General features: G+C 31.5%; 1 protein-coding gene across 2 annotated transcripts; it reads left to right on the forward strand.

Annotated features, from left to right (window-relative positions):
- Positions 1–3,559: 3,559 nt before the first annotated feature.
- On the forward strand, positions 3,560–8,787 carry LOC109796677 (glycine-rich RNA-binding protein RZ1C). Of its 2 annotated transcripts, none has more exons than XM_020356423.3 (4): positions 3,560–3,717; positions 3,815–3,940; positions 7,531–8,024; positions 8,253–8,695. In XM_020356423.3, exons 2-4 carry the CDS (start codon positions 3,830–3,832, stop codon positions 8,488–8,490), a joined length of 843 nt encoding a protein of 280 aa, XP_020212012.1. In that variant the 5' UTR covers positions 3,560–3,717; positions 3,815–3,829; the 3' UTR covers positions 8,491–8,695. The 2 variants fall into 2 exon arrangements, with proteins under 2 accessions (XP_020212012.1, XP_082916426.1); XM_083060300.1 differs by lacking the exon at positions 3,560–3,717 and adding an exon at positions 5,126–6,542 and having other exon boundaries at positions 8,253–8,787.
- The last annotated feature ends 5,921 nt before the right edge of the window (positions 8,788–14,708 follow it).

Here is a 14,708-nt window from a genome sequence, read left to right on the forward strand (position 1 = left end):
TAAATGGGTACAAGCGATGTTTGCCATAAAAATCCTAAGTTCATTCTTTGATGTTTCTTCATGATTGTATTGCCATTCCAATGCCACGTTCTGTGTTTAGTTATTTTTTGTTTTGGGGCTTAGGCCCTCCTTGTTACGAAAAAAATAAAATAAAATAAAGTAGCAATATGCAGTGTTGGTTACTTAAAAAATCAATTAAAAATATCATTAGAGCAAATGAGACTTGTTAAAGAATTTGTTTGCATAAACATCAATTTCTGAATATTGTAATTTGTAAGTAAGTATATATATATATTACTTCTTAATTTTAATAATTTTCTTTTGTAAGGTTGTTGTGCATGTATTAAAAATATAATTAACATTTTAGATTTTATAAATTTCTTATTATACTCTTTATATTTCATATTAATTAGGTTATCTCTTTTTTATAATTCTTTTATATTTTCTCATTCCATAATAAATAGTTAAAGGTATAACAGAAAATATATATTTAATACGTCATTAATATTGTAAAATGATATTTTAAAAAAAAAAACATAACAAAACAGGACAGAAGGAATTCGTCAAAAATATTTTATAGATATTAAAGGACACATAATAGGTAAAAACATAAGAAGCGTGCACTCATTTTATTAAATTACTCGTATGATTTTGTTTGGTTTTATTCTTTATAATTTTTTTTTACTTAATTATGTTTCTATTCTATTAAATTATATATATATATCCCCAAAATTTGTAATTTTAATTCATGTAATTTTAAAAATATTATTTTAATTCTTTCATATATTTTTCCCCTCAAATTTAAAATTTATATTTTTTAGTCTCTAAAATATTAAAAAGTATTATTTTAGTCTTGATGTTTAATTGATGGTAAATTTATTAAATACAACTCACTTATTCACAAAATTCTCCTATAAGTGTCTATTAATGAAAACATTACACTAAATCTAAGTTTTTTTATATCTTAAAATAACTTTAAAAAATAATTAGTAATTATCTCAAACAAAGTTAATTTTGTATGCGCTGAGTATCCTGCCCAACACTCTCCCATGTAATTGAAAAAATGATTCATTTTTTGTAATATAAATATGGCTACCAAGCATTTTGCCTATTTTATATAAATAAATAAATAAAAATTAAGTACACACTTATTTTGATTCTTCGATTTATAAGGCATTTAGTTACTTCTTTGATTCCTCGATTTAAAAGACATTTAATTACTGAAATTAAAAAAAAAACAAAATAAATTATTAATATATATATATATATATATATTAATTATATTAGTAATAATAATAATACTATATATAAGGAGAATAATTAAATTTAAATTATTTATCATTCTAAAAACTTATTTGACAATATTTTTTTTTTGAGGGAAATAAGATTATGTCATTTCATTCAAAATAATTGGGACAATACATGAGGGAATAAATTCAAAAGTGTGAGAGTTAGCATAACGTCGTGACACCCTAGCTAAACAGTGAGTGACCCGATTGGCTTGCCTCGGAATGAACTTTAGTGATAAGTTCGGATGATTGTGTAGCAATCTTCTACACTTATTAAAAAGAGACCCATATTCTGAGTGGTGTGATTGAGTCCTAGATAGAGCGTCAAGGACAGATTTACAATCCGACTCAAGGGTTACGTGGGTGAGGCTCAAAGTTACTATCCATTGGATGACTGTAAGTAGAGCTGTAGCTTTAGTCTCATGAATAGGTGGAAGGCCATGAGCCCAACTAGTTTTGGCTGTGAGAAAATGTCCATGATCATTTCAAATGCACATGCTATACCCAAAACAGGATGAGTCCTAGAAGAGAGCAGCATCAATATTGCATGTCAACATCCCTACATGGGGCTTTTTCCACTGTAAATCGTGTACAAGAGGGATCCTTTGTGTTGACGATCTTGCTTGTGCCACTTGCCAATCCCAAAAATGTTGCTTTGCTTGTGAGATGGCTACACCTAAAGGTGGGTTGCCCTGATCCCAAATCTTAGCATTTCGACGCTTCCAGATACAACCAAACGTGACCACGACTTCAACAATATGGCTTTGAGATATGCTACCAAGTAAGGAAAAGATGACCTCTACAATTCCTTCACCTACATCTACTAAGGGTTTAATATGTTGCCATATGCCAGTTGCTTGCCATACGGTCTGTGCTTCTTGACAACCAAAGAAAATGTGTCAATTATTTTCTTGTGCAGCTTCACAGTGGGGACAAAGGGAGGTACAAGGGACTCCCTTTTGATGAAGGCGTTGGCGTGAAGGAAGACAGTCTCTAAGAAGTCTCCAAAAAAATATTTTCATATTATTAGGGATAGGTAGAGCCCATAAATTTTTCCAATCACCAAGGAGCCTTGAGATAGAGTTGCATAACAGAGACTCCATAATAAGATAATAAGCAGATTTAACAGAGTACGAGCATTTCTTGTTGAGATTCCACGTGAGTGTATCTACTTCGTCAAGCTGAAGGAGTGAGATATCTTTTATTGCATCAACGTCACGTTGGTTAAAAAACTTATATAACATCTTTAAACTCAAGACACAATAAGTGTTTATTCTATATAATAAAAATCGAAAGAAAAGATTACTCCAAATCTCGATTTTCCTTCAAAATCAAGACCGAAAAGCAAGGAAATAAAATATTGTAGGTCACTTATTTTTATGAAATCTCCTTAATTTCTTACTAAACAAATAAATGAAATATTAAATATTCTTTCTCTCTTAAATCTGTTTCTTAATTAATCATTAGAATTTTTTTAATGGAAAGTTAAGATAATATATACAACATAATTGTCATCGAAATTCTTATATATATATATATAATCTGTCTCTTTACTAAATAACTCAATGCCAGTATTTGTGATACTGATAGTAGTATAGTACTTATGTAACTTTTCTTCTATTGTCTATTCATCCACATTTTCGCTAGCGAATATCATTAACGTAGCGGATATTCGAACATACCAACGTGTTTTAAAACCATAACAATAAATTAAATCATACAATACAATCTAATTGTAAAAATATAATATAATATAATATCAAAATCATATAATATTATTTATTAATTAATTTAAAGCTTTTATGACTAAAATAGTATTATTATTAATATATTTTTATTTATATATTTTGTTATAATTAATTAATAAAAATTAAATATTTTACAAATATATCTGTATCATTATGTGCTTTCTTACGAAAAAAATATTATTAAATAAATAAAGATATATTTTATCTCATCTTAAAATGTTAGAAAAGCATAATATTCATGACATAATTACAAAGTATATATTTTGGTATCCATATCCACCGAATGAATATTCATCCTATTTCAAATAATAGGTATGGATATTTACAAATGTGAGTTTTTTTTTTTTGTCATTCCAGTCTTTTACTTTCTCTTTTTATTATTTGAATTTTAAAAAATATTGTCAAAGATATTAAATTCTAAACAAATATGTTTATAAATTTTTATAATCATTTGAATTTTAAAAAAATATTCTAAAAAATATTTGGTTTTAATGTGTTTATAATCCCCTCCGGTTATAGTTTTCCCAAATATCATTTTTCCAAACTTAAGAAACAAACACGACCTTAAAGTTTAAAATAAAAGAGTTTCATTTTTGCGTTTCGTGGAGTTGTTGAACTTCGAGGGTTTCCTTCACAACACTAAAAATCTCTCTGCAATTTCGTTTTCCAGTGCTACTCGTGTAAGTATCTCAAAATTCAACTTGCAGAAGTTTTTCTTCACCTTGCTTTCGTTTAATTGATTTTTAAACTGACGGCATTTGAATTGTGGTGGTTCAGGATTTGGTGTGAGTGATGGCTGGGAAGGAAGAGAATCGAATATTTGTGGGTGGTTTATCTTGGGACGTTACAGAGCGTCAACTCGAGCATGCCTTTGCTCGTTACGGCAAAATTCTTGAATGCCAGGTATCTCTCTTCTCTTCAATTTCCCAGAGAAATATGCCACATTTTATAGTTAATATGAAAAGGGGATCTTGTCTCTTAGGGTTTCCTGATGTCAGATATGCAGTTTCTCGAATTAAAACCAGAAGGAGGGATTTTACCTTTTCTATTTTTTTTTTTTACTTTTTTATCTTTGACGTCTTAATTGAATCTAACTGCTTATTGAAAAGAGAGGAAAAAAACAGTTATAATTATAATTTTGCATGATACTATTAAGAAGAGATCCTGTTCAGTGCTGTTGTCATGTAAGGATAGGGGCGCTTGTATGTTCTGATATTGGCTGAGTCTTCTGCTTAGGGATTTTTTTTAAAAACTTTTTATGATAGTGTTTTGTACTAATTTTATTTTTTTTCATTTCTTTTCTGTCTTTCTGGAATGCGGGTTTATGATCTTTGAGATGCTGTAGATGGATTTTTTAAAAGATCTTTACCAGAATGATTTCTTCATGGCTGAAGCTCGTCTTCAATTTTCTAATAAAATGATAGTTTGTGGTAACTATAGAGCTCGAGCTGGAGATTAGTGTGGTTTGGAATTTGGTGCAAGGAAGGTAGTTAAGTAAATATCAGTCTGACCCGTCTGATATTCAGCAGAGAGATTTCTTGCCTTTGTTGTGCTTTTGATTCATTAGTAAAATTGTTATAATTTGGAATGGGTTTTTGGCTGTATGGGCAGACAAGTGACAACTGGACAAAGCTAATATCATAACATGCACTTTGGAATTTTATTTTTTTTATACTTGTTTAGTACGGCTCACAGATCTATGCCTTATTTGCATGATTAATGAACTGAGAAGTACATGACATTTTTTCAATTGAGTTACACACTTACACAATTCTTTCGGGTAAAGAATTTTTTTCTCCTGTTCCAAGTCCAAACAAAAGAAACCATGTCTTGTCTCTGTACATGGCTTCCTTCCTATTGTAGTAGTAAATCTATCATGTGATAGCGATTGTTACTGGTGGGATATATAAGAAACTTCTTAAGCTGGACATTCCTTCTTTTGTTTCTGGCTCTATATATTATTCTCCACTATAGTTGTAGGAAATTATAAGAAGGGCATCAAAGATTGCCATCTCACATAATGCCTTTTCAATTTTTTTTGTCCCTTTGATATATTGATATGAACATTGCTTATACTGGTTTCTTTAGTTGTAGAGGCATGGGCAACAGACGTGCCATCTTATGAACTGACAATGCATATGCTAAGGTGGCATTTCTAGTGGTCCTGAAATTTGGAAAGATTCAGATACATCATACATAATGCAGTTCCTGATGAAGAAAGTAATGTACTCTGTTTTTAGTGGAAATGAGAATTGCCCACTAATGTATTGTTCCCCTCAAAGTATAGATAGATCCATTTCAATGGGCTGTGTTTGTGTGGTGCTCAGTAGACCAGTTAAAGTGATTTTGTTACGTGAGTTCAAGAAGTCTTGTGTATTTGCTTCAGTTAAGCAATCCAATCTTGCTGAACGTTTGGCAGTTTTCAATAGTTCCTCATAGCAATGTAAAGCTCAGGTGTCAGGTGTTTGGACATTGTTTTTGTGTCTGGTTGATGTCATCACTCTTGTAACATATACTTGTAGATATCCAATCCATGCGAGAGCTGAAAATTTTCATTCTGAAGCATTTGGAATCATAGACACTTGCTGCTCAGATAACGGGTTCCTCTCTTCTTGATGAGATACTGTATCTCACCAGTTGGTCTGCCTACTATAGCTAGCAGTGTTGAAGGTTGAATGGATGCCTTTGATTTAGTCATTACTTTCTACCTTGGAATAGAGTTCATTGGTTGGAGATGTTTTCTTTGGTTTTGAATGGTTCTGCTTTTGTCAGTGTACTGTGAGACTGCCCATCTGCTTAAGAATGGTTGTCTGCTAAAATGCCAGTGTGTTGGATAAGTCAGTTGAGAGGAACAGAATTATCTAGGGTGATAGGCATACAATCAGTATAGTCATTAATATGCATTGATCTCCTATGTTGGTGAGTATTATTTCCACATTAGATTGATTATTTTTTGCATCTGTTTGAGGTGAATAAATCACAGAAGGTAGATGAATTGCTCAAGAAGTGAAACATGATCTCCATAAGGAACGCTGAGCCTGAGAATACCTGTCTTGCATTTTGTCTTACAGAATTGTGGAAAATTATATGCTGGCAGAGAATTTTTTGTTTTGAAGAGATATCCAATCTGGAACTCGTCATAAAATTGATTACAACAAAATGATCTGGTGACTGCTGAAGTGAAAGATACAGTTGGATTTTCATGATATACCATTGATTTGTTGCTGCATATTGTGTAATGTTAGTTCTTGGGTCAGAAAATAGTAGTATCCAATATAATACGGTGCTTTTTTCACATAAGTCAGATGCTAAGATTATTTTGAGGGATTAGATTGTTAAAGGTCAATCATGAAGTCATGAACCAGTTTGGAACATGTTGAAATTCTAGCTCAGAATGTGGAATTGTTGTAAGAGAGGTTTGTTGTCAAATATGGGCTCAGAATTCCTCTGAATGGCTTAGCTATATGAAAAAACCATTCTGGTGCTTTATCATTGTAACAGAGAAGTAAGTAGTTTTGTTATAAGTTTCGCTTTTTAATTAAATGCTATTTGCATCTAGTAAATAAAATACTAAAATTAACATGCAACGGACAACTTTCTTCAGTCATATGGTCCCTTTTGTGTATGCATAATACTTTTTTGAAACTTAATGTCCATTTCAAATATTTTTTAATTCTTTTCATGTAAGCATCATTTCATTGACTATCAACAATTTGGAGTTATAATTATGCTGCAATTGTGTGATTTCTTTCTTGTGTTTTTATCTATTTTAGTTTGGGTGGTAGGTGAGGGGTAGTTTAGTGGATGGTTTAAAAGCCTTGTTTAATTGATGCCATCTGTGTAAATGTCTGAGATTATTTTCAGAGTAGGAGTCTTGGCATAAACTCACAACATTAAAAAAAACATATATCAGGCAACATTAATGGATGACACTTGTGTGTTTATTAGAAATTGGTAGATCAACATTGTGATCGACTGGGCTCCAAATTTTGTAATTGAAATCTTATAAATTGATACTTTTGTGATTGTTAACAAGCAATCATCAGCCACAACAGTTTCTTTTAGGCCTCCAATTTTGCCATGCAATTTGTAAAGCCTTTATTTTTGGCTGTGTGGGTGGAGAGTTTACCTTGTCTATCTTTTAGTTTTTATCTCCTGCGTCCTCATCTTGTTTGTATGATGTGGTTCTACTTGTTTTCTAATTAATTTTAACGGGGAGTAGCTTCATATATGCTGCACTTTCTTCTACCAACTCCAGTAACTTGGTGTTTCTTTTTTACTTGTGCTGGCTTAGCTAAATGTCCATTTCTAGTAGACATGTTCTGTATGTTGTTCTCAGTTAATGAATCTTACAATAATGGCTAAAGATGGTCATTTGCGTCAAAATAAGCATTGATATTGTTCATCCTCATAAATATCATTAAGCATTATTGGCATTAGTTGTCGGAATCGCTATTACTTTGCATGAGGTTCTCAAGTGGTGTTTCCTGTAGATCATGATGGAAAGGGATACAGGCCGTCCACGTGGATTTGGGTTTATCACATTTGCTGACCGTAGGGGAATGGAGGATGCAATCAAGGAAATGCATGGACGGGAAATCGGTGATCGCATCATCTCTGTCAACAAGGCACAGCCCAAGATGGGAGGTGATGATGTAGACCAAGGTTACAGAGGTGGCTACTCATCAGGTGGTAGGGGAAGCTATGGCACTGGAGACAGGATAGGACAGGATGACTGTTTCAAATGTGGGCGTCCAGGACACTGGGCCCGAGATTGTCCTTTGGCTGGAGGTGGTAGGGGTCGAGGTGGTGGTTCGTTTGCTTCGCGTCCTAGGTTTGCAGCTGGTGGTGGACATGTTGATCGCCTTGGTGGTGAACGTGATCGATACATCGATGATCGTTATGACGGAGGCCGTTATGGAGATAGGGATCGTTTTGACAACCGTGACTACAAATATGGTAGCCGTGACCGCTATGCTAGTGACAGGTATAAATATGATTACTAAAATATTGCTTTGGTTATTTTGCCATTGTTTTGAAAAACTACTTTTTTCTTACTTCACTTAATTGAAAATATGGCAATTACAAAGACTCTGATCGCATAAAAATTTACCAGTTATCTGGTTTTCCTTCATGTAACATATGTTGTTTCTTAATGAGTAAAATGGAGCAGTACCTACCTGTATTGGATATGTATTAACTGAAAGTGTTGTAGGTATGCAAGCAGCGGAGAGCGATTTGCAAGTGATCGATATGGAGGTGGATCAGATAGTTACCCACAAAATGGTTATGGGAAGGAAAGAGGGTATGAGCGATATGGTGGTGCACGAGGTGGTGGTGATAGGTATGGAAGTGGAATGGCAGGTCGAGATGAAGGAAGGAGTTATAGGGGCAGACCTGGTCCATATGACCGTCCAAGCAGGGGTTCTCGTCCATCACTTGATCGCTACTGATATCACTGGATGGATGCAGAAGAAGCCACATGATTAGAGAGATCTAGTTCTTGTTATTGTTACGTAGGACATCCCAGGATTCTAGTTTTATAGGTTATGGATTTCGTAGTCAGTTTCCTTATTTAGATCCTGTTGATTATGCCCCCGCGTTTGCTTGACGCTTTGACTACCTTCCCTAAGCATGATTTACTGCTTCGTTCCAAAATTTGTGCTGTTACACTTGTACTATCTGCCACAAACTATTTCTTTCTCAAAAGCATAAAACAAACACTTACACTGTGTTTGGTACGAATGAAATAGCGAAGAAACAATGAAGAGAGAGAGGAAATAAGTGATAAGAAATAAATTTTCACTTCTGTTGGTGGTTTATCCTAACTCAGGGAACACCACATTCTGCGACGCCTTTTTCACTGCGGCCATTTTCTTAAGCATTGCGAGAGTTAGGATACCTCACTGTCCCTTTACTGTAGGTGAAGTCGTCGAGGCACTTGTAGAGGTTGCGTTGAGGAGAGTCTGGGAGTTGTGTTAGCGCTTGGAGCCCACGGTGGCTTGGTAGAGGTCGGCACTTGAAGACGAAGGAGAGGGTTGAGACACAAAGGTGTGGGTTGTGTCTTCGTATGTGGAATTAACAACTCATTTCTCTTTCTTTTTTTTTATTATCTTATTTCTTACTTATTTTTCTTTTTATTTACGAAAATATTTTCAAAATGATTACATTAGGGAAGAAAATAACGCTTCTAATTGGGAAGTATATCCCACTAGCTGGACGAAGGTGCTGTGTATGGTGGGTGGTGTGATAAATTTATAGGCCAATGGAGTGGGCTCATGCACCTCTTTCATTGTTGAGTTGCTGAATGGATACATATAAACAAAATATTACTATTTTAATTTTAATATAATATTAAATACAAAACAACATATTCATATTTCTTGTAATATTAAAAATTATATTTATTTATAAATTTTTTCATTTAACTTTTAAGTCCTAACATAAATATTAAATCAAATGTTATCAAATTCAAACAAACAATAATATTTAGCCTTAATTGAACTCAGTTACAAAATTTTTGTTTTTTTTTGGCAAATTTTTCTTTTAGTTTTTTTTTTTTATGAATTATCTCCAAACTTTTAAATTTTGTCGATTTATATCATTTTGTGTATTGATTGTCAAAATATTAACAGTGTTGATGTGACATATTTGACGTAATAATGTGAAATGTTTTAAAGTGATTTAATTGCATTTTTTTTCTCATAACTTTCACTTTTTACCAAATTTTGTTTTAAAGTGATTTAATCACATCCAACGTCACAATTATCATGTTACTTTTAATAGTAACATGACACAATTAAAAGATATAATTGGTTGGCAGTGTAAAAAAAATTTACACGGATAATATATAAGTGATTAACTCAATTTTGTTGCCAAATATTTTTTTTTTACAATTTATGCTCTAGACTTTTAAATTTTGGCCATTTGTACCCTCCTCTCAATTGTTTGCTAAAATATTAATGAAGTTTTTATCAATTGTGTTCTCTAATATTATAGAAATTGATGGTTTAATTCAATATAATTGTGACCTTTTTATATACTTTGGAGTTTTTTTTTTGTATACTTTGTCTATACTTCTTATGTACACATTAACTTCAGTGAAAAGTTCAACTACAAAACCTAATTGCTATTTAATTAAGATTGTTCATAACGAGGGATATTTGTGGTCTTGCATAAAAACAAATTAGCAACTATAATTAAAAGTTAAACATATAATTAGCATATAACTAGGTTTGGAGCATTCAAAGTGTAAGTTCTCATTTTCTCTTCTATTAAATCAAAGACTTATATAATAACTTGATAGATCACTACATTTGATATAGCATAATTACTACGCAATGGAAAACATAAATTAATCAACTATACTAAGATTATCATGCAACAATCACTTGAATATTTATGAGACACACACACACACACATACACACATACACACACACACACACACACACACACACACACACACACACATATATATATATATATATATATATATATATATATATATATATATATATTTATGTGTGTGTGCGTGCATATATAAAGTGCAGAAAATATAAAATAATTCCTGCCAATTTAACTGAAAAACATAAAGTCCCTCAAGGGGTTACATATTATTCTTGTAGATATATATAATATACATCAAATATACAAGATTGTAAATAAGATAACCCTATCACCAATTAATATCTCTATACACCAATATTGCATCAAAATAGTATATTCAAAATTAGTCATCTCTAGCATGACCATCCACCAACAAGTCAACCATTCAAGCTAATTTTGTCCTACTCCCATATCAAACATGATAATTACAGTCTAATTATGAGGAAAGGTAAGTTTGTGAAAGAATCAATATCATATCAGTGAAACTACATTATACAACATAGACAACTAACAACATCAAGTGAGCTCATAGCATGATAACACCTTACTATAACTTTCAATCATCAAATATAACTTACAACATGAACAACATTCTCAACATAAAACAACTTTAATCACAACATAAACAACTTTAAACAACTAATGTATCATAACACATATCAACTTATGAAGATCTTTTACAAAAGAGGTGAGTAGTTTAAGTGACTTAACCTTACCAAATCACAACTACTTGACCTATCGCCACCAGATCAAGTATCAACAACATTAGGCCTTTCTGATCACCTAATAACAACTTAAAATGAATTCTTAAGTTTTGCCATATAAACTATGGAAGTTTAGTATTTTTGTCCGGGTAGAATTGCTTGAGTATGAACCTACCACAACCTTAGCATGTATATCTAAGCCTTGTATGACATTATTTGTTAACTACCTTCCAAATACTAACCACCTTTCCAACAATCAATTAAGAATTTTACTCATCGACTTCATATCTTATATCCACATACGACTCTACATTGATCACTTGATAATCAGTATGGCTCAATTGTGCTCCCATACTATTCCACATAAAACCTACATTCAGGAGCCAACTTATTCACTGAATGATTTTCAACTCTAAATTCTCAAAACACCACAACTTATATCCACATAATGGAATGTTTTAATTTTTAAAAATAATTTTACTCTCACCTAATTTTTATGTATCTCAACTTAGACATGTATTTCATCACCACATGTTTATACAACTTAACATCTTAATCAATTAACAACTTACAACTTCATCAACTCTCATTCATAAGCAAAATTAAGCATTCATTATAATTTTTTTTAGATCAATTCACAATGGACTATAATCATACAACATCAAAAATCTCGTGTAATCAATATATTGTACTCATTCTTAACACTTAGTCAAATAACAAGTTTTTCATTTAGCAATCCACGTCTGGCATCATTCTTGTAACAAAATCATCATTTAGCCTGACATCACTCATCTTGAGTTTGGCGTCATCAAGTTATAGAGCTTCTCGAGAAATCACATCCAACGTCTCTCATTTCATGTATAACGTGATCAAGTCAAAGTGCTCCTCACTAACCCACATCCAACGTTACCAATCTCGCACTCGACGTTGTTAGGATAGAAAGCTCTTAACTCAAGTCACGCCCAACATCATGAAGGCACATCTAACGTAATAAAAATTTCTACATTTGACAAAATCTTATTTTGACTCAACCTACAAATTTCATAGCCAAACCAACATGCAATACAAATTTTAACATATACACAACTCATATAACTCATTTCCAACACAAGATACCACATGTAACCACCAAAACTCAAAATCATCAAGTTTTTCTTCAAAACAACACTTGGAACAAAATTAAACTTCTAATGATTCAATCATATTTCAACCACTAAAAGGAACAATCTTAGACAAAATTAATCAAATAAATACCAATAATATCAACTAACAAACTTCTCTTATCTCAAATCGCTCAAAACTCAAGAAAAGGGAAAAAAAACTAGAAGCCTCTAGAATTGTCACACGACTTTTTCCAAGTCGGATTCTCAGCTCCCAAAGCCTTGAATCACCAATTTCTCAACTCAACTACATGAAGGGTCTAGAAGGAATTGTGAAATTAGAAGGAGAAAGAACTTCTCTAGCTTCAAAGTCTCTCTCTTTAAGTTTTCTTAAGATATAAACTTATGAAATTCATGTCTTAAGAAAAAATCCATATATCATCTCTAAACTTAATCAACTTGATCCTAACTAAAACTATCTTAACAACAACTTAACTCTTAAGGATTTATTAATCTTTACAACTCTAAAATATCAATAAATACAATAATTCAATAATTAATCAACAAAGCTTAAATCATACAATATTACAACTTATAGGTTTATAGGTTTGTGCACACAAATTGCAATCTCATTAAGCACTTATTTATACAAAGTTCAATTTATGCTGACATAATTAATAGGATTGGTTTGGTGACAATACTTAAATATTTTTTTGGAGGGTACAATAATATTGAATATTTTCAATTAAAAAAAATTCTACACCAATCAGTTTGAAGAAGTTTTTGTCGATTTATCCAATTTGGGATTTGTTCAACTAATTTAATATTATCTTTGGTGTCTTTTATAGGAAATAAATGATAATGTAGCTCATACCATCATTTGTTTATTACAAAATTTACCAGAGCCACTTCTTTGCAAGTCTAATTTTCACACTTAAATAAATCGAGGGTTTGGTGTCCGTTATTTAGTTTGACCAGGAGGCTTGGTCTACCTCATAACACTTGTATTTACATATTTTCTTTTTCTTTTCACATTCTCTTTCAATTCTGTAGTGTTAAAAAATATTATTTTCCGTAAATTGATTTTTGAAAATTTTCAATTAGTAAATGTGTCATATTTTAGTTTTCAAGTTATATTTTTATTACAAATTATAATTATTTTTTAGAGGTGTTAAAAATTTAATAATTTAAAAACAAAGCGTTAAATTTTTGACATTTTAAAAAACTTTAGTTTCTAAAATAAAATAAAATATAAAAAACTCCAGCCATGAACTTCACTCCTTTATCGTTCAGTCACCCACTTAGAGAGTATTAGACAAAATATGAAAGCTTATAAAATAGTTTAATTAACTTATAAGTTAGTTTCATCCAAAATTAGTTTATTTGATATGTAGATTTATTTTAGTAGCTTATAATTTTTTTTTTCGGAATTACTTGAAAAGTAGCTCAAGTAGCTTGTGAAAATAAGTTAACTTCTATGTTATTATTTTTTTATTATTTTTATTTTTGTTAATTTATTTGAAATTATATTTTTATCTCAAATAATTAAATCTGCTCTTATATTTATCAACTAATTTTATTAAATATTTTAAATTCAATAAATAGTGAAAAAAAAAATCAATCAGATGCTCAATTAGTGATGGAATGGATTGGCAATTTGACACCATGGTTGGACTTCTCCATCTTATTTGGATATTCAAATAAGTTGACTTTAAGGAAAATTGCAGCTATGAGCATACTGATCAGTCACACGTGGGCCCTCAAAAAAAGGAGTTTGAATTTAATTAGTTAATAATTAGCCCTTCATCTATAATTTCAAGTTTTCAACAATTACTAATTCCTATTTTGCATGCTCGTTTCAATGTTCACACCATATAGTGACTTGTCGTATCGTATTCCTTTATCTAGAATGATTAATACATATTTTACTATTTCACATGCTGATTTGAATCAACACATCATATATTAGTCAAATAAATAATAAAATGTTTATACACCGTGACAAAAAAAAAAAGGACTTGGTAAATCTTATAGCATGAATGCTATTCAAATAAAAAAGCATTTCCATAGTTTGTCGGTTGGTCCACACATGCACTTATCAAATTCTGCTGAAAATGATAATTTATGTATTAGTTAAAAATGTCACAAACTAGTACTAGTATTAGTAAGTAGTAATGGGACCATTCTTGCGTGGGAACATAGAAACGTGTAAGAGCATATCCAAGATCGATGCATTATTTGACCGGCAACTAGGCTGACTTTGTTGAATAGTTTATGATATATTTTTTGTATTGTCTCATTTATGTTGATATGATATAAATTAGGGATGACACATATCCGTACCCGCGCGTAATACTCGAACTCGTCCCGATTTTAACAAGAAATACCCGGTTTGACTGGGTACAGATACGGGTACGGTAAAACTTGATATATTAAATTGAGTACGGGTACGGGTACGGGTACGGGTATGTACTTACC

Source organism: Cajanus cajan, chromosome 7 (genome assembly GCF_000230855.2).
Source record: "Cajanus cajan strain Asha chromosome 7, NIPB_CcT2T_4, whole genome shotgun sequence".
NCBI lineage: Eukaryota > Viridiplantae > Streptophyta > Magnoliopsida > Fabales > Fabaceae > Cajanus > Cajanus cajan.

What these genes read in the sequence shown, in the direction of transcription:
- LOC109796677 (XM_020356423.3), top strand. Translation starts at nt 3,830, where the DNA reads ATGGCTGGGAAGGAAGAGAATCGAATATTTGTGGGTGGTTTATCTTGG. An exon ending in GCAAAATTCTTGAATGCCAG is followed by an intron (nt 3,941 to 7,530) that starts GTATCTCTCTTC and finishes TGTTTCCTGTAG; the next exon opens with ATCATGATGGAAAGGGATAC. An exon ending in GACCGCTATGCTAGTGACAG is followed by an intron (nt 8,025 to 8,252) that starts GTATAAATATGA and finishes AAAGTGTTGTAG; the next exon opens with GTATGCAAGCAGCGGAGAGC.